At 41.9% G+C, this 21,238-nt stretch overlaps 1 protein-coding gene across 2 annotated transcripts in view; it reads right to left on the bottom strand.

Annotated features, from left to right (window-relative positions):
- The window catches only part of BCR (BCR activator of RhoGEF and GTPase), a 104,769-nt gene that overhangs the window by 40,886 nt on the left and 42,645 nt on the right, over positions 1 to 21,238 (bottom strand). For both annotated transcript variants that reach the window (XM_040604544.1, XM_040604554.1), the window contains exons 2-4: positions 13,816 to 14,000; positions 3,629 to 3,733; positions 2,936 to 3,121 (exon numbers count right to left, since the gene is read on the bottom strand). In XM_040604544.1, coding sequence (XP_040460478.1) covers positions 2,936 to 3,121; positions 3,629 to 3,733; positions 13,816 to 14,000 — 476 coding nt within the window. The remainder of the gene's footprint in view (positions 1 to 2,935; positions 3,122 to 3,628; positions 3,734 to 13,815; positions 14,001 to 21,238) is intronic.

Consider the following 21,238-nt stretch of genomic DNA (forward strand, 5'->3'; position numbering starts at 1 on the left):
TCCCTGGGTAGCTTCCAAGGTTGTCTGGATTGCAGAGCTGGGTTTGTGCTGCAGGGCTGCACAGGGTGTGCTGTAAACACCTCAGCAGCTTGAACATGCTTGCAAATGCATGGTGAGCCAACAGGTGGAGTGCTGTATAAGGCTCCATTAAGGAGTTCTTACCAGATGAGCTTGCACTTAACCTTATTATTTCTGCAAATTCCCTGACACTTCTGCCCAAGACATGCAACAGGCAGAGCAGTTCACTTTCCCACGCAGTGCACTTTTCCTCTCCTGCTGTCTCACAGTCATTGTGTTCCCCATTCCCTATGAAGCTTCGTGCAAGAGACGATGGAAGAGAAAAAGCAACTCTCAGGAAACATATGCCTACACAAATTTCTTTAGCTAACAGAGGCTAAGAAATCGTAAGCTATTTCCTAGGGCACATTCTACTGAAAGATTAGGAACCAGTCTCAACCCCCATACAAAATGATATGGTTATGACGGAAGCTGGAGGGAACTGTGCTCACTTACACCAGGGATGACCTGGCCCATACAGTGTGGAGAGAATAAAATCTGTATTTGCCACTGGAACGCAATTCTGTGAAGAAGCTGCTGTCAGAATTACTAATCATTTGCAGGATTTATGACATTCAGTTTTGGATGATGCCAGCTAACATGGCAGAGCTGTACAGTTTCTCCATTCCTGTGTGGCTCTTTCCATTTCCTGCTACTCTTGAACAGTCTTTCTAAGCTTTTGTTTTCCTCCTCTAAACATGCCGCCATGAAAACATCATATTAATTAAAAACTGAGTTTCTAATCAAAGCAATAATGCTCACACAAGTTTTCATGCTGGTTTAAGTTTTCTCTTTTCCAGTTAAAAAGAACACACGGCAAAAAATAAGCTTTGGTAGAAATAACTGGCTTTTGGTTACATTTTTTTCCAGTCCTGAAAACTAATCAGTGATAATATTTGCTAAATATTTCATCATTTCTAAAAACAGTTCTAAAGTGCTTCCTTTCTAGTTATAAGAGATACGTACAAAATATTCCCCAAAAATGAGAAGCATTTTTCACTCCCATATGCCTAGTGTCTTTTTTTTTTTTCCCTTTTCCTTAGTTTCAACAGGAAAAAGGTGGAATAACAGTCACTGCCGTTGCAAATGGATCATACAGTGCCAGACCACATGAAATTCTAAAACGCCTTGCATGCACTATCTATATAACTCCAATCCATGGTGCTTTGTTTTGTGTGATATTAAAGAAAATTCATGTCCCCAGGAACCTCAGGATAATAACAATTCCAGTGTTTATCATCAGATTGCATGGCATGCCCACAAGTAAACAGTCTGCTTCAAAATATTTGATGTACATCCAGTATGGATGTCTTGTAATGCCTCATGCTCTTGCCGTCTCTCTCATCTAGCTGCTTCCCACTGCCTGCCAAGAATTATTAGCTTTATCTCATCCAGCAAAGAGTTCACAATTCCCACTGATACTGTACCAAACCACCAGAAACTGAAACTGCTAAGCTAGCTCAAAGCTTCCTGTGCTAGGGCAATTTGCTCCTTTGCTTCCAACAGTAATCCAACAAAATCAACAATTCTGTAACAAATGCAGAAGAGTCAGGGGAACATAAAAATAGAGTTCTGGATGGGCTTAACTCCTGCACGTGCAACCACCATCAGCTAGAAATGGTCTTAAACAAAGGCCTAAGTAGCTGTATAGTGAATCAAAGCTTGCTCCACAGGCAGCTGTGGTGAAGATTATATTCAGGTCTTCTACAATTAGCGCTATCTTCATTGCTGCACTACACTTTCAATGGAGTTTGCGAGGCTTCCACTTTTCAGCAGCCTTCTGTATCTTTGCTTCAGCAACCAGCAGCAGGTGGCTTTGTCTTCTTAAACCAGTTGCTCAAATTGCATACCATGAACTACTCACCAAGGCACCAACTTGACCCCTCCTGGCTAAAACATGCTGGCAGTGAAAAGCAGATTCCCATATTTTGATCTCGAGCTGCTGGCATGCATGGAAAACATCATCTTCCAGGCCCATCTCCCCCTGCTCCATAGGGGATGGGGATGGTGCTGGGCTACACAGCTGCTAACAATTGAGTGACCCTGGTAAAGCACACTCCTCATCCAATAACCCCCTCACTGGAATGTCACTCCTACCCTGAGAATCAGAGGCACCTCTGGAATGCAGAGATTCTTTTCTTTTCTGAAAAGGAAAAAACAGCTCCTTTAATCCTTTGCTTTCTCCACATGCTAGGGGAGAGGCTAAAGGGGCCAAAGGAATCTCCTAGAATGCAAACAATTTGTCATCTGGCTCAGAAACTCAGCAATTTTAATTTAGCCTCAGGAATATGCTGTATATGTCTTTGTCCTGTTCCGCACTCAGAGAATTTTGTTGAGGTTCCTTGGAGGATTCTCAGGAGCAGGTGGACTGCATCAGCATAGCAGCAAAGGTAATATAAAGGCCAGGATGGTGGTAGAAAAGCAAAGCCAAAAGCGATGACCATAAAACTGAGACAATCAGTACAAGATACAGCAAAGCACCACAGAAAGAAGGAAATACATGTCAAGTAGTTCAGCAATAGTATGAAACATTTTTAGCTGTTGGTGTTTCAAAGTATGCTTTTTAACACTGCCATTCTCCCATCTTCCTCTAAAGCAAATGGTCTGATGACACTGCAGACACCCTGGAGATTCAACATTTCTGTGAAACTGTATTTGTATTAGGAGCATAGCTTGCTCGAGTCTTGAATTAAAGGCAATGAAACAGCCACTTTTGCTGCAGGCCCTTCACTGCAGTGGTAAAGCTAGAAGCCTCTCACCTAACCCAGCTATGGGTTTTCATCCCTTCAGACTACGCACAGTCACCAAAGGGAGTAGTACCAGCCCTTGCGAGATGAACGGGAGGTAACAGAAACTGTGGTGATGGTAGCTGACTCACCAACTTTTGGAAGAGATCCCCTACACGTTGCTGGTGACTCCACTGCTGCACTCGGGGAAAGAGCCCATCATAGAATTCTTTGTGGATCTCATAGAGCTCAGGCACTTTGAAAAATATTGTCTCAATCTGCTGACTAGTCAGCACAGGCTGAGAGGTGGTGGCAGCTGCTTTCAAAGGCTTCATGGGCTGAAATCAGGAAAAAAAGGAAATTGTTATCATGCAAACCAAGTACCTTCACCCTTGCCACATTACAACACATCCCTCCAGAGAGCTGTTTTTCATCTTATTAATAAGTGATACTTGCATTCACACAACTCCTGAAAGCTAGACATTAACAAGTTCTGTCATGGGGATCAGCCACCCCTGGTAGGTGGATTTTCCCAGGATATTAATGGTGTGATTAAAATCCCTCTGCACTCGATTTCCTTAATCTCTGCCCAACTGTACAGCAACATGTCTAATAATTAGCACAGAATACTGAAAGACAGGGCTCCTGGATACTACTACGCTAACCCTAGGTGTGCCATATCCAGTCCTTTCTTTAAGCCTCTCTTTCTCTACTGGAAGTAACAGGTACTCTTTGCACCCAGCAACTTGTAACCCATGGTATGTGAAGTTCTGGGAAACCTCGGATGGAAGCAGCATCAAATTCAAGTACCAGTGTTTGAAATGGCATCTGCCACAAACGCTTACCAGCAGCAGAGCCTCCAGGTGGCTCAGGTAGGTTTCCTCACTGGCTAGGATTCCGGACAGGACCCATTTTCTCATCTCCAGGCCTTTTTCCAGGTCTGGTTCACTCTACAAAGCAGTTGTCAAGGAGAAAAAAAAATAAAAAAGGAAGGGGGGAAAAAAGGGGAGGTTGGAGAGAAAGAAAAAAAAACAAGAATGAGAATGGAGAGTTAAAGAGATCATTCAGCTGATGATAGCATACTTGGGTTTTTTATTTACTTTTAGACTAAAAAAACCCACCTGTGCTCAGCATCTTGTTTCTAGAAATAAGCAAATATAAAACATTAAAGATATTTTTATTTACCAGCAACTGATGTCACTTAGATGAAATATAGGTGTTGGCTTTAGTCATCCAAGTTCAGTGCCTCAATTAGGAGCCCAGACTTCTTCACAAAATTCAAAACTCAGAACTTAAATATTCAGAATTTATCCTCCTAAACAAATCTCAGGGGACTCTTGGTTACGTGCAATTTACTCACTCCTCCCGCAAGAGTTCTCTATGATCTTACTCCAAAGCCATGTTTCTCCATGCAGACAGGATTATTTCCCCTGCATTGACACAGATGCACATGAATATACAGCAGTTACAGCCTGACATCGGTGTTAAGATGGCTGTTTCTTTCTCCCACTCTCTACTATTCACTAAATTATTTTTCAGTGCCAGCTTGTACAATGTCTATTTTTAGTGAGAGGATGGAATAATCAGCACTACTTGGAACACACATGCTGATTTTCTTATTGGGATTCCATGAAGGAGTTCTTCAACGAAACAACTGAAGGAAGACAGAGAAAAAAATAAATACATTCACGGGCAAATGTACACATCAAGGGAAGACTAACATCAAGTGTTAAGAGAAGCAGTAATCCCCTCTGTTGAGTTTCAATTATCTTTCATCTCAAAACTGTTACCTGAAAAATGTTTAACATGATAAAGTGAAATTGAGTATTTCCATAAACTCTGTAAAAAAATGTGGCTGAACAATGAAGGTTATAAATAATCTTATAAATAGAACTTATTTCTAGTTCTTTTTATTTCTGTCATTCACAGAAATGGCTTTTTACAATTGTTGCAACTTTTTAATATTGCTAAATGTCTCTAACAATAGAGTCGGTAGTTGAATCTGGTGGATACTTTTCAAAGGCTTTGGGTAGGTTGTTTGGGGCTCTATCCTACTCCTTTTAACATCCGCAGGAATCTTCAGCTATTGATTTCAGCAGCAGGAGGATCACAAAACATAACCGTATGCACCACTCTATTGACGGATTATAAAGCCCTATAGCTGACAAAAAAGCCCTCCATTTAGTTTAGGGTCGAATACTTTGAACCCTGTAGATGTATACATGAGGTTCATTATGGACAGAAGGTATCTCGACTATAGGTAAGCTGACAGTAACTGTCACATTCTGAGTGTGACTTTGAGCCTACGCACCACGCGAAGAAAGAAACAGATCCTCACGCTCCCAGATATTTCTGGATTCAGTCTCATCAATAACTATCCTGATTTTTGAATGCTTTCATTAAATGTCACAAACTATTTTCTAGGCTAAAAGACCTTGCAACGACTACCTCATAAAAATTTTGTGAGGTGTCAAATACCACCACCACTTCTTAAATAGAAGTGGCAGACAGAAGCTGTTCTAAGGAAATGAGTAAAATTTACATACACATCAGGTGCTAGATGGAAAGAAGAACTTGTCTTTGCACCTCACTCCTCAGTAAGGTTCAGTAAAAACCACAGGGCTTTTTAACATCTTGAGAGGGCATCTAAGAGGCTAGAAATTTGTAATTCAGCAGTTGTGTTCAGATGATTTCAGAAGAACACCAGTAACAAACTGCACGGTAAAATGAATGCTGCAACAGATTCTGTGCATCTACAGAGTACCCATATGACTACCTGTAATAGCTCCAACAGAAGTGTGCAACAATATTGTGACCATTCCTTATGATTTCTGTACCAGTAGTGCCTGGATGTCCACCTCATGGACCATTTTGTAAGGTATGGTATGTAGACCATAATCAAGACAGACAGCCTCAAGATGTTTAACAAAGATTGCCTTCATCCAAAAAGGCAGGGATATAGCAGCCCTGGTGCAAAAAAAACCTAACCCAAAACAACACCTCTGGGTTTCCAGAGACTTCTTACAACACTTACAAAAGAAAAATGCAGCTTCACAAAGAAGCATTGATAAAAACTAACAGTGCTCCAAAGTCCACACTCCCGAGGATGAGGTGACTGGTCAATATTGACACAGCACTATAATTATCTTTAGCAGGTTCTCTTGGAGGAGGTAAGGATTTAAAAACCAGCTGGGTATTTGTAACATAAAAAGCAGCACACAATGACAAGTTATTTAAATGGTTCAAACTTCCCCGTCATGACAGTGGCACAACAGTTTTCCTCTTCACAAATAAAAGCTTTAATTTACAAGCCAGTTCTTGCTGGGCACTGTCAGCTGACAGACAGCATTTTCTGTCTGAATGTTAATTTCCTCTCTTTAAAAAAGATGTGCTTTCAGTGAGGCAAACATCTCCCAGGACACACTAGAGGCCTTCCTTCCTGGCCACTACCACAAGGTTACTTTGCAAAGTCCATAGTATTGTCCTAACCCTTTTTAATAGAAGCCTTTTCCAAGCGTGATGCTTGCAAAACAGCTTCAGATGCAGCCAAACAGGGCAGGGCCTGGCTGCTTTAAGATACAGTACAGCAGTTGCTGCAGAAACCCTCCGGGGAGTTTATCCAGCAATCACACAAGCACATTAAAAGGTTTCCAGTGCAGTACCTCAAATTTACATACAGATCCCTCATATGTGAAAAGATGATCTCCTGCTGCTCCTGCTGTGTCAGGGATCAATATGACACTATGATGCTGCTGCCTGCATTGTACTGCCACTCTGTACTTCCTCCTGAGAGCCAGTGCCCGGACACGTGTCCCCTGCTGAGGGAGGCCTTTTCTGACAATGTCACCTGGGGTTGCACTGAGCAGCAGCTCTTGCTGCTGCATGAACATCTGGAAAACAGCCCCCATGCTTCTTCAGCCTCAGGGTGCTTTTTAAGTCACACTTGTTATGAAATGTATTCCAGGACTGAGAAACTCACTGGGAGCTGGTGCCAACATTAGGAAGAGGAGGAGTAAGTTTATTATTTGGTATTACAACATCCCTCACTTACAGAATTGGGAACAGGCCCACCTGCTCACCCAAAGCAAAGTAATTAGCAGGCAGAGATACTGCAAGGCTGTCCAACCACTTTCCCCTTAGAGTACACCAAATCTGATGCACCCAGTGCCAAGGGCATTTTCTGCTTTGCCCGTAACTGACAAAAAAGGAAAACAAAGAGCAACAGTGACCACAACAGCCTCACTGACTGATCTGTTTTTGCACTCCAGGCAGAAGGGCAGTTAAAAGAGGGAACATCGTGGGTGTAGGTATCAAGCTTCCCACCAGTTCAGGGAGACGTGCCAAGGCTGAGGACTCCTTTCCCCTACCCTGGCAAGGATGTAGTCAGAAATCTTTGAGCTGCTTGTGGCAAGGGGAGGAGCTGGTACCACATCTACCAGACCACATTAGCTAGGGGAAAAATACACCTATTAACCAAAGTGCAGATGGGATGTTCCCAGCAGGACATGGGAGCAGCCTGTATTGGCAAACTAACTACTCAGCAGGGAGTGCCAGGTGGTCAGCAGTCTATCCCATGCTTCCTACCCAGCTTGGTTAGCCCTTTTTTAACTTGTACAAGTCTGACTAGTATTTCACGTTCTGACTCTGCCCCCACCTCTTTGATGCCAGCATCCATTTCTAGCCTTTCTCCACTGCCCTTCCATCTTTTGGCTGCCTCTCTACCTCCATGTTTCAGAATAAATCTATCTCACAAGACTATCATGGGGCAGCAGCCAGAGCATTCCTGTCTATCTGCCATGGGAGCTGTGAGGACCCAACACCCAGCCAGGTCTGAACAAGCAAGCAAGAAATCAAGCCTTCCCTCCCACTCCTCATGAACTACCTTAAAAAAACCAGAAAACACAAAGTAAAGTGGAAAGCAGTATAAAGGAAGTTTCACAGGTATCTCATGCCTGTAAGGTTCTGGTGTTTTCTTCTCAACTGGGTGGTGGTTCTTGCTATTCCAAAGATGTAAAAACAGAAAGATTGAGGCACAGTCAGAAGCGCAATCTTGTGACCTAAACCAAGGCCAGTCAGAGTGGCTAGAAGCACTGAAGATATTACAGAGCATGCATGCACTGGCCCTGAGCCACGGCTGTTTTGAATGTGTTTACAGCTTGTCAGCCTAAGTACTTTAGTTTACTAGCCAGGTTGGCATTGTATGTTGTATTCAATTACTGCCAGCCTGAGATTCACCAGCTCCAAGGATTAGACAGATTCAGCTCTTCCTGACCGTTTAAAGAACTTGGGGCTTTCTGGTTGTTGTTTGAATTTACAGCAATAATTGTTTTCTTGCAAATGTTAGAAGAACACAGATTAAGAATCTAGAAACCACAACACACAAGATTTTGCAAAGTGGTTGCTGCCAAGGCAGCTCTGTAAAGAGAATCAGTGATTCAAAGTGGGCGTATAAAAGGCACTTTAACTTTCAGACCTTCCTTTGGTACAGTGTGTTCATATGCTGTGTAATGAATGTGTTCAAAGGAGAGGTTTCCCCTAAGGACAGCTCAGAATCTCATACAGAAGTTGACAGCCTATGGAAGAAAAACTATTAATTTCAATTTTTAAAATGTAAATATCTTTGAACGCTTCAGCTAAACAGGCTAGAGGTGTCTCATTGTCTTGGTGATACTAACCAGGGCAAATTCTGTAATCTAGCCAATCATGCTCCATGCAGGGAAGGGAAGGAGCAGGGAGAGGAGCCAACATTATTTATAACATCAGTACTGGTGTGCCAGCTCTCCTCAGGAAGGGCTGTACATCCAGGCAGAGCCCTTAAGGAGCAAAGAGTTGGACAATAAAAAGGAAAAGTTGCATCTGTTGGGGGTGGCGAGAGGAAAGTGACAGTAAAACAAAACAAACAAACAAAACCAAATACTCAGAGGAAGAAAGTAGAAGGATTTAGAAATGCTGGAGAGGGAAAGACAAGCTAGCAACAGCAGTAGCAAGCAGAGCAATATATCCCATTTACTGATGTAGCTTCAGAGGTCAACTTTTCTGGACCCCCTTGGGATGAAGCTCAGAGAAAAATCCACAACCTGCTCTGCCATAGCCCTGCTTTCCATGTAGCTGGCAAATAGTGAGAACAGAAGAATCTGGTCTGAGGACCAGCAATAACTGCCAATGCTGCACCAACTGCAAACTGCACGGCTGAAAATGGAAGCGAAATTCTACCTGGAAATCTCCAAGTACCAGCCAATTTCCCCTCCAAACAGAACGGGAAGTAGGAGTTAGTAGCTCAGCTTTAGCAGTCCTGCCTCCCTGGGTATGATACATACAAGAATTGGAGAGATCTATTTTGGCAAAAAACTCATCTTCTAAACTCTAGAAAAGTGACTCCCCTCCTTTCCTGAGGGAGTAGAAGCAGTTTTGCCTTTCCACTGGCTGCCCTGCGCCCACCTCCATAGAGCCCCACACACATCTTTGAGCCTGGCTTTGAGAGTGACCAGATCTTGAAAGGCCTTTCTTGCTTCTACTCTTTCGATCAACTGTAATCTCTCCCCACATAAGTAGTGTCAATAGAATCATGATGACTGAAGCTTCCCATCCTCTCTCGGTCCTTTAGCCTCCAGGCTGCAACCCATCCACTCCAAAACTCTTGGCAATAACTCTTCTCTAGTGAAGAGTGTCAGTCACTAACCTTCCAGCTGTCCCAGCACTTCCCTGTGCCCCAAGAATACTGTAGCAAGCTCTTGCTCTGTCCTCCTCTAACTCTATCCAGATATCTTCTCCACTTTTCACCCCAGCTGCATGGCGAAGACAGACACGCTGTCTCTTTCTGGGAGTGAAACATCACCACCTATTACAAAGACTGTCTGACACCTTCTGAAGCTACCAGCACTGTCTTATTTGGCAAACATTTGGGCTGACATTTTCCAAGACAGGTTTCCAGAATTTTTGGAAAGTTCAGTCACAACAGCTCAACTGTTACAGAAAGCAAGGTTCAGGAAAATTAAATCACTTCTCAAGTTAAATAAACAAACAACTTAAGTGTTAGTGGAACCTATTTCTCCTTTTTCCTCTTTCCCCTGTAAGCTTGCTTCAGAGCAACAAAGTTTGGCAGAAGCGTTGGCTTTATACCAGGACATGCGTCAGCAGCTCAGCACGAGATTCTGGAAGAGCCAGAAGAGGGGGTACGACCTAGCTTGCTCAATGCAAACATTTGTTAAGGCCTCCTTACCACAAAAATGACAAGTCAAGGGATGCCAAGATCCACATTACAAACACCCATGTTGATTAATTATGTCCTCTCTGGGTCACAGACAAAACTAATGCTGGTGCACCTTGCCACCCTCCTTGGATAGCAACAGAAGTTTATGCAATGGATACACAGCAGGTGGAATATGAATACATAAGAGGTGGCTTAAGTGGTACAGTTTGGAGGCAGACCAGCCAGCTTCTTTTAGTCTGCTTATATGACACAGGTGGTAGGGGGGATTGGAAAAGAGATCCCAAATGACAAGGTGCAGAACACCACAAACCTTCTGGCAGCCAATTATGGCCCTCACTTCCTGGAACATGGAACAGGGAGCTGGTTACTCCCCACACTGAGAGAACAACACGAAGCCCCTCCACAAGTACTCCAGGAGGTATCCCTTCATTCTTTTTTAGAAAGAGACACTGCTCTCAGCCACTCTGCACATTTTTTATGTTGGCTGGGTAGACCAGGTGGAACCCTGATGCACTATCCAACCAAAGGCGACAGCTGCTACAAGGAGGCAGAAGGACTTAGTCAGACACTTGGCAGAAAAAATACAAAGCGGAAAACAAGCTCACAAAATAAGTCAAAGCAAAATGCCCTCAAATATCCAGACAGCAACAACCCAGTCTCCAAGTGGAAGGCTGGTCTCATGGATAAGGCAGATGAGCACCACACAAGAATGCTGCTATGCCTGTGTGATGCTAAGTGAATTACTTAGGACATTTTAAAAAAATAAAAATCATTGCTTGGAATGTTTTCCATTTTCTGAGTGCCTGACTGGAGTGTTGTTAACTCTTGGTTGCAAGTGAAATTAAAGGGATTTTACTTTAAATGTGAAGAAAACTGCATTAAAAGTCAGAACTTGGTTTTGCACAACATTATGCATCTCACATTAAGCACCCAAAATTAGCAGATGCTTTTCCTATAATCTGTCTGCCTTGATTACCTGTGGTTAGTGAACATACCATCCTCTTATCTCACAGGAACATTGCAAGGATAATTAAGACCTGCGTAGCATTCCAACTGTATTTGGAGTTAATGGTCATGTCAAAAGGAAATGAGTACTGTTGTGCTGAGAGCAGAGTTTGCCCAGCATCCTGTAAATAAGGTATACACAGAGCTCTAGAGAGAAAATACCGAATCCGGTATCATTCACTATATACGCTGAACAATGCATGAATACCACAGAAAAAAAGATGAAATTATAGTTTCTTTTATAGTTATCATCGTGATTCAAGACAAGGCTACAGCCACAAGGCAAGGCTTATTAACCATCACCACTTCCTAACTTCTGAATAACTTTACAATATTAGTATTTTGTCAGAGTGGTGTGTATATAGTACATGTGTTGTATTGTCACACACTGTTAACTGTTGATTTCTAGACTCTGGTCATAAACTAAAATTTTCAGAAGTAATTGCGGGCACCTAAGAAAGATGTAAAAGGGCAAGGAGACTACTATAAAAGCAAACACAGGTAAACAAAAAATATTTTCCTGCTAATCAAGTGTAGTGAAAAAGAAAATAGAAAATACATGTCCTGGTATTTCTTGTCCAATACATCTTATGTGCTTAGCTCAGCACAGTGTATTTGACACAATTCTGTTACTGACTCTCTTCCACTACATCTGAGAACGGAACTACAGTAAAAGCCATCTAACAACTTGTGATGACAGAAAGTTTAACTTGTTTGGGAAATACTGCAACCATACATAAATTAGTCTCTTCCTCCTTGCCAGGGACAGTCCTTCATGAGTCGCATTGTCATTTATGGACTAATTACAGACAGGATCAACTGAAGCTGCTGAGGTTCATGATTAGAAGTCTAATCTGTATCAGGATACCTCTTTCTTTTGGAAGCCATAAACCATCTTTTTATAGTTAGAAAGAAGAAAGCAGCCATTTATGTTAAAAATTATTTTTAAAAAGGCAGCCTTCCAGCATTAGTAAGGTAACTTTGAAATTAACTACTGTTAAGTGCTTATGATGCAATACTCAAACAAATAAATAACAAAATTAAATATTAGGCAGTGTCCCTTTCAGGCCTCCAGTTACAGGCACTATGACAACTGTTTCTTTGAAGATAATTCTCAGCCATATGTAGCCACATGGCATTCTTCCTTCATCCTGAGAAACAAAACCTGGAAACCTCAAGCCAATATTAAAACATTCCTAGAGCTTTTGAATTTACTAATGATCATTTTTTCATTCAAAAGCCTCTTGCACATCACAAGAATTCTCATCTTGAGAGATAAAAAAAAATCTCAGAATTAATAGCATAAGCAGCTAACTAGATTCCATACTTAACAGTCCAACAAAATTAAGCAAACATCCACAATATATGTACTTGATAATGCTTTAAAATATCTTGTCAATGCATTTTTATAAATGAGAAAGAACAAGAACACTGTCTCAAGCAGGCTTCTTAATCTAACATTCATCCTAGAAAAAGCAAGTAAGCATATGATATGGTACTAACGAATAAGGAGTAATAGAAAGATGTATACTATGAATGCTTTGTAGCAATGGTTTGTGGAACTTGTCAGACTCTCAAAATCATTTTGATGCAAGATAAATAAAACGGTCTGATAAAGGTGATTGTGTTGATTTACATGTACACTGATATTTGTAAAATATCCATCATCTTCTCCCATGACATCTTAATTAACAGGACAGAACGATATAAAGCCAACACATAAGTTGAACCACTTAAATGACAGATTTCAAAGTGTCATTTACAATGTGGGAATTCAAGGTTGTTTGGCTACGCTTTCTTAGAAACACAGTAGGAAGGAAGTGACAGTTGTCTTTGTGCTATTAAGCATTTTTATGAATGACCTGGGGAACCAAAAGTTTGCAGATGACAAAGATATTCAGGGAAACGGCAATTTGGGATTGAAATGCTCTACAATCTAGGAAGCAAAAGGATAAAGAGAAGCAAAGGTTGAAAGTCAAACAGATTAATTCAAGCTGAAACAGATTTTTTGACTGCGAAAACAGCAGAGTTAATAGTTACTTACAAAGGCAAACAGCAGACTCTCTATCAAGACTACCGTAAAAACAAAGTCAGAAATTTTCCTTAAGTTCCAAGGTATAGCCATGCTACTAAACCTGAAGCAAATATAAAGCAAGATAGCCTGAAGGTCCACATCAAACCACAGGTCAGGCCAAGTGGTCCCTTCCGAAATTTTTATCTGCCGTAATTGATAGCTATTTAGTGAAAACTTGGATTTTTTTATAAGCGGCCATCTCACACCCAAAGTCACCATACTTTGGAGGTGGCAGTTTTAATTCCTGTTATTCTGTTTGCACAGGGTAAAGGAAACACATCTTATATTCTAAATGCTTTATCAAAGCCTTTAACCTACCTGAAAGCAACTCTCTATTTTCCCTTGTGAACAGCAATGACCACCCACATGCACAGATGTATGAACATCATAATGTGGGATGTTTTGTTCCAGAGTCCCCTTTCCAAAATATCTGGTATTTAGAGACCCTCTCAACAGCAATTAGTCACCTATTCTCTGCACTAAAATTCACAAAGGGTGGAAAACTGAGGCTTAAAAATCATACACACAACACTCATCCCTTAAAGTAAGTTTAGGCTTAGCATCAGCTAGAAACCCCAGTTTAGTTTTAAATATACAGTATCAATCAGGCACTGACTGACTCTATTCTGTCAGGTTATCTGTCCTACAGTGTTGGCAATCCCTGTCTTTGCTCCTCATTAAAGCAGTCTAACCCTTGCAAACCTACAAGGCTTTGCTGACTCCAAAACACAGAAAGGACTCACTGATTTTGTAGATTCCAGAGACCCTGAAGATAGGGTGTCTCGGCTGCCTCGACTCTTGGAACTGAGATGGGGTGAGGAGGATGGTGAGTCATCAATATAGGGCATCATATCATGATGTCGTCTCTGCTCTTCAGCACGGTCTGCATCATACGCATAGCTAGGTGGCGTGCCACTGAATGAAGCATCTGTAAAACAGGAGAAAAATCTGTCTGGTCAGAGTCAACCTGGACATGAGACAGCCTGGTCAACCAAGGCACTGCCTGCCTCCCACCTATTATGATTACTTATCAGTAAACCTTGATTCAGTAATCGTTAAATATAGATCAAGTGGAGGCATAAAGTTAATTAAACTCAAGTTGTCACCAAACATTCACTTCACTCATTCCAAGTCCTAAAAGGTAAAGTTCTTTAGAATATCTAACATTGGCGTTCATTTAATTACAGCTCCTTCCCTCAAGTTTTCCTTCAAAAGCATTAGCATCAAAATAAATCCTTTTGCAGGCTCCATGCAAGTTATGCAGCCTGGGTTTCAGAACATAGTGGGGTTAGGGTAAGAGAACCTGTTTTTTTCTGTAGAAAAAGAACAGATGATGCCCCTGCCAGTTTAGCAATCATAGATAATACATAGCTCAGGGGAGAAACATAACTCTTTCCAGACCTCTCAGGAACAAGAGGACTAGGAAAGAAAGGTCTTACATGTCAAGTGAACAGGCCTACTGCCAAAACAAAATCCTAAGAGGCGCTCCTCTACTGGCTGCCCCTCCTCCTCAATTTTGAGACTAACTCCATAAACAAATGAACAAATCACCACCCTGCTACCTCCTACACCCCACCTCACCCACCCACATAAAACAAACAAACAACCCCCAACCACCCAATCAAAAACACCCAAATAAACAAAAAAGAATGGTTGGCATGAAGAGTTAAATTAACCATTATTGCATGAGATATCAATTAGCTTCTGCTGGAAAGATGAGTACTAAAAGTGGTTCTGGTACCTTTAGCACAGAGACTGTTTCTGCAAAGATCTGTATTGAAGAACACACACTGATCAGCTCCCTCTACCACAGGCTAAAAGGTCTTTTACCTCTCTGCACAGAGAAACATACTTGCATGCTGCACAGTGGCACTGCATCGCATACATCTTGCCCGAGAGAAGCTGGAGGCACCCTTCATGTAAGTTACACTGGCCTGTGAAGCACATTCACTTGTCAATGCCCAGAAGGGTGCTGTGTGTAACAGTAATAGCCATGCAGGGGCCACTGAATGCAAAATGTTAGAGTTCCTCCTCCTCTTTCAGTTACGAGTCACAAAATGCCACTCTTCTCCCAAAACTGAAAAATAACCACAGGGAGATAAGCTAGATCCACTTTTACAGTAGCAGGTGAGCCTGATGGAAGACAAAGCCACACACACACACAAAGCTTTTTTCTTATATGTTTAAAATTCTGCATTAAATTCACACTTGAACACAAGTAGAACCATTTTTTACTAGTTTTCACAAATATCCAGGTTCTGCGAAAATAATAAGCAGCAGCTGCCAAGCATACTAATAATCCTGTTATACATCAGTAAGGCAGGGTGGAGGAGTAACATTTTAAAGCCCACTTTCCTCCCCCACAGTAAACTTCGTTAAAGCATGACTCATTCCAGTAAAGGATGTGAACTTTGTCTGGAACAGAATAAAACTTGATCCGTGTGGCTTATTCAGGAGGGAGAGCTGGTCTAGGGAATTTATGCAAACAATATACTGAAAATCCAACAATAAATGCACTGTAGAAGTGAGCCTCTGTCTCAGTTCGTACCAAATACCACCCAGCTAAATAACAGCTGTATACGAGGCCTTTAGGCTGCTGAAGGAGCATGTCAATATTATTTTAACAAGCTCAATGAGCTTTATGTCACCCACCCGCTCATGGTATTACCTTGTGGTCAAGCTCTCAGAGTTCCTCAAAAGACTCATTAGATTGTAGCACCTTTCTTTTTTTTTCCCTTCCCCCCCACCCTCCCTCTGTGGTCTTGCACACATTCTCTGGAAGGCATGTTTGTCTAGTTGTTATAGGTTTCCAGAGCTCCCCAACCATTTAGAAGTCACCTATTAAGTTGATTTGGTAAACGGAGGCTTGAAAGGGAGTTGTTGAAATAAGGATGCTCAGTCACAAACAAAAGATATTTTTAGATATCCCAAAGTTGGATATCATCTACAACACCTGCAAGTCAAACAAATGTCATGCTGGACTTTTCAAAAGCTCTTTGGCCACAAGAAAGCGTAAGAGAAGACAGCATGGCCCCTACCTTGCACTACCTGAACAGGCAAGGAAACACTAAAAGGAAAAATAAAAATAGACTCCTCACACACAAGATGGATGGTCTTCTGTTTGGCCAGAAAGTTAAGGGACTGTTTTGATTCCAGAAACCAGAACTGTAAACAGGAAGGAGGATGACTGTCTCCTTGCATCTCTGCACTATATATGCCATATAATTAAAAAAATAATAATACGTAAATAAAAACCAAAACCTTAACACCATTTAACTTCAGTGGAAGAGTGCAGATACCTGTTTTCCATTCAGCTGTTCCTTGTGCAACTTTCTAACCCCAAGAAGCCCGCAAGGCATTCCTGACAATTTAACCTGGCATTATCCAAGGAAGAACATCAGTACTGGGCACCTACGTAAGTAAGCTTCATGCCTTTGATCAAGCAACAGTTCTTTTTCTTTCAGTAGTTTCTTCAAACTACTCCTATCCAAACCAGTTTCTCCTGCACACAATGCAGTAACAAAACCAAGTTACTGTGCAGAAAGCAAAGCATGCATATTTCTTTCACTCCCAATGCTCACATTCAAATTTTATAGTTTGCTCCATTTCTGTTAATGGGGGAGTGAATGCAGACTAAAATATATTAGCAGAAAGGCTTGCAATGAATCACAGCATTTTCACTTTCCTCACTTTCTCCTGCTAAAAAGCAGGCTTCACACTTCCATAACATGTTCTGTCTCCTACTGCAAAGGGAAACCTTTATCTGAAACTGAAGGAAAGGGCAGTGGAAGACTTGGGTTCAGAAGAGATTTATTGCTAGCTTTGCAACAAAATTCAGTCTACCTTTGAATCACTTGGTCTGCCTGTCCATAAAAATGAAAATAACACATCTCAACAAGGAATGAATCAGTGTCACAGACTGTCATGAGAACTGTCCACAGAAAGCTCCACACAGAATTTAAAACTTTTTTTCTGTATCCTCCAGGGATCCTTCACACATTAAAAAGATTAAAAGTAGTTATAATCCCTCTTCTTTCTATTATTGCTGCATACAGCACTAAAATCCACCTATGGAGATTTTAATTATCTCCAAGGCAGAGGAACCTTCTTGCTTTTATTCTACCATTTTTTTCCAACAGAAGCAAAGTATTACCACAGCCAGATACACTACGCAAGTCTTAACACTAATAACAGAGGTAGACTTGTGTCTCTGTGATTAAAGAGACCACTGTTGCTAGGGAAACGAGGTTATTCAGATCTCCTAAACCCAGTGCAATGCTGCACAGGCTGTTCAGGCTCTACCTGGGAGCAAAAAGACCAGAGCAAAATTATTAGACCCAGGAGCTCACCTGCTCAGGCACTTCCAGCTGCTCTGGGTGCTGCTGTTGTAGATTGCAAATGGAGAGAGCAGCTGGGCCTAAGCAAAAGCACTTGGTTTCTTAGCCGGTGTCTCAGGTAGGGTGAACATTAAGAGAGAGGGTTCTTACTCTCCTTTTAGGGTCAGCCAGTAAGTCATCAGTAACACAACCATCAAAACAAGCAAAAGATGAAACACAGGAACAACAGGCAATTGCTGACAAGGGACAACTAAGGAAATGGGCTCGCATACAAGGATGATGGACTCAAACATGTTGTATGGAGAGAGCACCAGAGACAGATACTGAGGACATTACTCAGGTGTCATGCTCCTCCCACCTCAGCAGCAGGCCCCCTTTCTCCTTCTCTGTAAGATATCCCATCCCACAGAGAAGAGCAGCAGTTGTGACTTAACAGAAACGAGCCCTCTCAGCACCTAGAAGTTGCCATTTCTACCACTGGTCCTCTGACATTCTCTCACAGTACCCCTCTCCTGCACCAGCACAATCTTCAAGTGCAGGGCACTACCTGCAGATAAAAGGCTCATCACCAATTCATATATTCTGCTAAAAACCTCAAGCATTTACTTCCACCTTTGGTTCCGACAGCAACAGCCTCCCTGGCCTTGCTTTGCTCCAGCTTTCATGAGTCTTTTCTACTATCCCCCTCCTTAGCTACTGCTTTCATCCTTTCACCACCTTTCTCATCTCTGTCCCCTTTTCATTTTATTTTGGTTTTCTCAGACTTAATATGACTTTTCTTTATTTTGCTGTTCTTCCACTCTTCTGAACTGCTCCTCTCCATCACTGCCTTGAATTCCACCTGGCTGGGGGGTAAGGAAAAATCTAACAAATTTACAGTTAGTCACAAAAAATTCACTGGCCCTCAGACAGCATGGCAACACTGTTCCCTTGTCCTATTGCCTACACCCTTCCTGCTGGGTGCCGCATTCATTCTTTGGGAATATGAAATCAAGTCATAGATCTAACTTGAAAGCAGGAAGGGAAAAAGAAATTAACTTCTAAGTAAAAAGGAAGATTAGCTGAGTCTAATCCAGGGCCACACAATGGTTCAAATGCATGTGTCATACTTTCACAGCATCACAACATCCATAGCTGCTTGAGAGGCTTAACAGCAGCATGCAGCAAAGCTTCCAAGCTAGCTGTGCTCCAGCTAATCCTGCTAAAAGAGCAGCGAAGCCACTGCAGCTCAGACCTGCCTGCCTAAGTAAATACCCAGAATCCTGGAGGGGGAGGGGGAGTTGCACCTCATACCAAAGGCCCACATCACTGTGGCTTCATTGTAAATGGTACCAAGGCTAGCACAAGTTTGTAATGTCTATACTCATTCCAAAAACATTCCTACAGCTGCAGAGCAGAAGAGGGCTAAGGCAGTTTGCAACCTCTGCCTCTGTGTTTCTATGCCAAGGAACGTGTGAGGCCATAGTTTGACAACACATTGTCTTGGCAGCAACAAGGTTTAAGGTTTCCCCCACCAAGTCATAAACCTCTGCATGGCCTTTCCCCTCTTATCCCCTTAGTTCTGCAACCCCACAGATGTCTATGGCCCAGATAAAGAACTCAGCCAGCTCAAAGAAAAATATCTTTGACACACTTCCCTTCTAAGCTGGATCAGCTCTCTGATCTAGTTCACGGCACAGAAATCCAAACGGAAAGGATACATGCATGGTAGTTCAGGGGTGAGTATACTTAACAGTTTGTACTGCAACCTAAGACATCATATTTGCAAAACACTGCTTGAGTTTCTTTAGACTGAAGTTCAGTCACTTCCTGGGATTTACACATGGCTGGTTTGGAGGCAAGTTACCAGAATGCAACACGCTTTTTCTTTTTTTTTTTTTTTTTTTTGGTAACCTTTACGTTACTAACATGCCTTACTGACCTTAGCTCCAGCTTTTACATACTACCATTTGCTTAGTGATAAATAATAGAGAGTCATGTCATTTTATTTCTTAGTGCTGGCCAGGCTGCTTGGAGAAGGATCAGGGATTCAGTCCCAGTGCTGAGCACACGTAGAAGTACATCAGTGTGGATGGACTGTGAATGCTGTTGCCTAGGGAATACAGCAGCACTTTCTAAAAAAAAATAGAAGAGTTAAACTATGGAAAACTAAGCATTTTGCTTATTTCCTTGACACCTTCTGAATAATCATTTCCAAAACAAGGAAATAGCGTGCTCAATACTTTGTACACTTTCACCCAAAACTGAGATCCACAAACAATGATTTTCTTCTGCCCCACAATGAATCAAAGGGGGGGGGGGGGGGGGGGAGATACATCCACCATGTCAAATCCCTACAGCTTTGTTCTTAGATTGATGAACAAAAGGCTCCCCTAGGATACTAAACAGATTCAAAACAAATTATCTCCTTCATGTTCTGTATTTCTTCTCTGTGTAGACAGTACATCTACCTGTAAAGATGTTTAGTGAAACCTGAAGCCCCCACTGAAATACAAAATCAATTCACTTAGCAACAAAAAATCCCATTAGTTTGCAAGTTCATTCCTTAATATTAGACGAGCAGGAAAACAGAAAGGCAAAAAGTAACAAAAGCTAGTTCCCAGCCTGCCTATGGCCTCATACTGTATTTCTCCATTAAGTGCACGAAGAGAATCCAACTATCAGTGCTGACAGACTCTTACAAGGCACCACTTTGTTTGCCATAGAAGGAAAATGTCCACAGAGGATGATCTTGCTTACCGCTGCTGAACAAGCTGTTTGGGAGCATGAGTTGCAAGAAGAAGAATTGCAGTGAAATACATAACATAGCCCACCCACAGGAAACACCCATCAGCACACAAAACCAAGGCAGCGTTAAACAAGCGGTTTCATACAATGCAGCCAAGCTGCAGTTTCCCTTCTGCAGACATGAAATGGGCTCTGAAAGCATTCTGTACATTGACAACCTGCAAGGAAACACTCTTTCGGGAAAAGGATGAAAGGGGAGTACCCCAGAAAGGTAGGTTTCTAAATATGCAGCTGAACATTGGAAGGCCAACTACAGCTTACACAGAAACTAAAAAAGGGGTTCTGTGAATCCAAAACTTCAGCAGATTTTCCTGAAATCAGCATATCCACTTCAGGCTTGCATCCTTCCCTCTCACCTTGTAATAGTTCACCTTTCTGCAGCATGTTAAGTGGCTGCAGAAACAAGTATGTCAGATGTACATTTTACCCAATGTTTCATTTTCTTTTAAGGGCAAGGGCGTGTTTGTGTGTGCACATGTGAATGCATGTGTATACATGCATGTACAGATTGAGAACTGCGTCTTATTTTTGAGATGGAAGAAGGAGAAAGCAATGTACCTTACATATAGAAACAGCAAGACAGCTGGTGGTTCTCTCCACCCTCCCTCCCGCAGGGGATCTCAGACCATAGATGTTAACCAGCCTCCAAGAAACTTATATCTCTACCACAGACGAGCTTTATCCTTGTAGCAGACAGCACCCTTAAGTCTTTGGGAGATGAATTAACTGCAGTCCATTTTTAATCTTTTAGGTGTGTCAAACCCAGATCATTAAACATCTAAAAAAGATCAGAGTTCTTTAATCTGCCCATATATTCCATAAAGAGTTCACGCAGAGACTAGAGGACAGGTCTGATCTGTTTGTTACAGAGACAAGCTGCTGCATTTTGCTCCGACTGGCATTTTCCTGGGGACAGATTTAACATTTACACAGATCTAATAGCCATACAGAGTGAGGTTCCATGATCCAGCCACAATGTGAAAGCTGGGACTACTGAGACCATTCTCCACCTCCAGGAAGCCTAAGGCATGCTCACACAGGA

This window comes from Falco naumanni, chromosome 1 (genome assembly GCF_017639655.2).
Source record: "Falco naumanni isolate bFalNau1 chromosome 1, bFalNau1.pat, whole genome shotgun sequence".
In the NCBI taxonomy this organism is placed as follows: Eukaryota; Metazoa; Chordata; class Aves; order Falconiformes; family Falconidae; genus Falco; species Falco naumanni.